This window comes from Frankliniella occidentalis, unplaced genomic scaffold (genome assembly GCF_000697945.3).
Source record: "Frankliniella occidentalis isolate FOCC.00 unplaced genomic scaffold, Focc_3.1 Scaffold97, whole genome shotgun sequence".
Taxonomy (NCBI): domain Eukaryota; kingdom Metazoa; phylum Arthropoda; class Insecta; order Thysanoptera; family Thripidae; genus Frankliniella; species Frankliniella occidentalis.
Window position 1 is genome coordinate 794,198 of NW_026267226.1, and position 2,819 is coordinate 797,016.

General features: G+C 57.5%; 1 protein-coding gene across 1 annotated transcript; it reads right to left on the reverse strand.

Annotated features, from left to right (window-relative positions):
• Nucleotides 1–896: 896 nt before the first annotated feature.
• LOC127749824 (uncharacterized) lies at nucleotides 897–2,417 on the reverse strand. The gene is made up of 3 exons (XM_052269612.1): nucleotides 2,206–2,417; nucleotides 1,654–2,113; nucleotides 897–1,537 (listed from the first exon to the last, which is right to left on the reverse strand). The coding sequence occupies exons 1-3, from the start codon at nucleotides 2,415–2,417 to the stop codon at nucleotides 1,001–1,003; spliced, it is 1,209 nt and encodes a 402-aa protein (XP_052125572.1). The 3' UTR covers nucleotides 897–1,000.
• Between the last annotated feature and the right edge of the window lie 402 nt (nucleotides 2,418–2,819).

The window sequence follows — 2,819 nt, forward strand, 5'->3', positions numbered from 1 at the left end:
ATCGCCTCCGACCGTGAGCCTAGTCTGACTGCCGGTCCAGCAAGGCAAAAACGGATTTGTCAACATACCCAAAAGTGTATTTTGACTAACGGGGGAAGAAGAGTAGCGGGTAGAACAAAAAGGTTCCTGATTGGCCGAGCGCTTACCCCCATTCCTGGCGTGATGTAGAGACGGGAAGTTCTCGACCAATCGGTAACGTTTATGTTCTACCCGCTCTTCTTCTTCCTCCGTTAGTCGAAATACACTATTGAGGTTAGGTTAGGTTTCACTTTACAGTTCGTAATACCCGGTAAAATACCATATACTGGTTTTAGCGTCATTGTCCAAATTCGTGACGAACATTTCGTACATTGTACTTTGACCATTGAACCAAAATTAACCGTTTACAAAACACAAGCGGGACAGGGACAGCATTATGCCACACTTTACTGTTTAGTTTACACTGACGATTGTCCTACCTCTGCAAATGAGTTGAGATGTTGATTTGCGGCCTTGCAGTTAAATTCTGAGTACTCTCTTCGCGCGCCGTCCACTCGCTCGCGCTGGATCTGGTGTTTGGGGTGCATGTACGGCGCACTCGTTCTGCGTCTGCCTGCCGCACTGACACCGCCACATTACGATGTGTCAGGGAGGGGGGCTACCACACAACAGTGTTGCGGGCTTGCACACCCTATGGGTTGTGGCGCCGTGTGCCGGAAGTCACATAAAACCGGCTCCAGAGGTCTTATGATGCCAAAATATTGTACAAACGTAAAGAATCAATTCCGATGAGAACTAGTTTGTCTCTTCATAACAGATTCTAGGGCTCTAGGTAGGCTAAATTTCGTTTTGAAATAGCCGACTTCCGGTGCATTTGTTTTTAGAGGCACGAGCGGAATGGTCTATTGTAAAGAGACTTGTTGTTCATCACCAGGAATATAATTCGACAGTTGTGTATGTACAGTCTTTACGTCTCATAGTCGTGGTGTGCTGCGATTCGTAACCTGCAGCTCCACGCAAGTTACGCTTTAGCGGCAGGTTCGGCAACGGAGGGTTTACTATCTGTAGAGACCACGCCGTCTACACTACCAGGTACAGACGACACAGATGATGGGACAGAGCTCGGATCGCTCCCGGATAGGGGTGCTGTTGAAGTTTGTTTGTCATCTGCTGTGGTCTTTTGGGCAACAGGAACCTCCCCGTCAGCTGCTAGAGGGACAGCAGCAGCATCCAAAGCCACGACGCCAGCGTCGCCCTCGGGCACAGGACCCTCTCCAGCTGCATAAGTAAGCGGCGCGTCCGCTCCAGCACCAACTCCAGCGGTGGCTGTGCCCTGCGCCTGGTGCACGACGGGGACGTCGTGGTTGGCGTGTCCGATGTGCGGGCGGCCGTGGTTGTCGACGAAGAATCCAACCCCGTGGCCCTGGCCCTCGGGCTTGGAGAAGCCCGCGTAGAAGCTGAGGATCGGCTTGCCGTCCGGAGTGGTCGCCGCGGCCGGGCTCGCGGAGGCCGCGCTGCCTGAACCTGAGGCGGGCGACCCCGGGGGCCTAAGGAACTCCTGCAACGAGAAATTCAGGGAAAACATGCTTAGAACATGACGCTCGTCACACCTATCTTTTGGTTCCTACATTCCACGACTTGTCACAAGTGAGCTTATCTCTCGACACCCCTCACCTGGAACAGACTATCGCACTCGCTCGGAATGGGTGTCGTGCACTTCATGAGCTCGACGATCTCCTGGTGCTTGCGGTGCAGCTTCTCCAGGGCCGACTCCACCAGGAGGTTGACGTCGCGCAGCAGCTCGCTGGGGCCCGGGATGTGCGGCACCTTGATGGGAACGGGGTGCGGGTGCGCCTCCAGCTCAAAGTCCAGGCCCGGCAGGTAGGCGGGCAGGTGCGGGAAGTACGCGGAGAAGTTGGGCAGCCACGACGTCACCTTAGACGCCAGGTTCTTGATTCTGTCCCGGATCCCCGCGGACTGAGCCGTCGAGTTCCCTGCTGGGGCCGGGGCCGGCACCGGCGCCTGCGCCGCTTCGGGGATCGGTGCTGATTCCTTATTGTCGGCCACGTTCGGAACCTCGCCGGGCTCCAAGTAACTCGCGCGTCCGAGGGGGACGACGTCCGCGAACACGAACCTGAAGGGGAAGAGGCAGAGCGGATTAGATTTGAGATAACGACCGCCCCGAGACCGTCCGGGACCACCCTGGGACTTGAAGGGGAGACTCACCGCACGTAATGGAGGGTGTCGCCGTCGACGGGGATCGCGGCCGCGGGGACGCGCTCGATCTCCCTGCCGGGCAGGGGCTGGTCTCGGTGCTGCTCCCTCTCGCCGCTCGGGACGTCGGCGTCGAGCGGGGGCGGGCCGCCGTACGCCGCCGCCGCCACCGCCGCCGCGAGCAGGACGCACCACGCCGTGGTCCACGCCGTGGTCAGCTCCATCGTGAGCCCGCGCGCGCACTGCTCGGCCGTGGGGTGTTTGCGCGCCGCTATATGCGCCCCTCACCTAACGGCCACCAGAGATAGCCAGACGAGCCGCGATGTTCTACTAAATGGGTCGCCCGCGCTCACTTGTCGCGTCCGCGCCGGGCCCGGGGGGTCGTTTGGGACGCGATTTGGACACAAAGATGGGTATTTATGTAACGTAACCGGGCTCTGGCCCCTCAGGACAGCAAGCCCCTCGCGCCAGGCCAGAGATAAGCTCTTTTGTCGCCGCACTAATGTCAATACCTTACACGCACCCCTTTTACTGACGTTTTTTGCCTTCAAATGGACCATTTCAGGGTTAGGTGATTAGAATAAGCCAAGAATAACAAACCGGAAAAGCATTGCTTTTTAATCCCC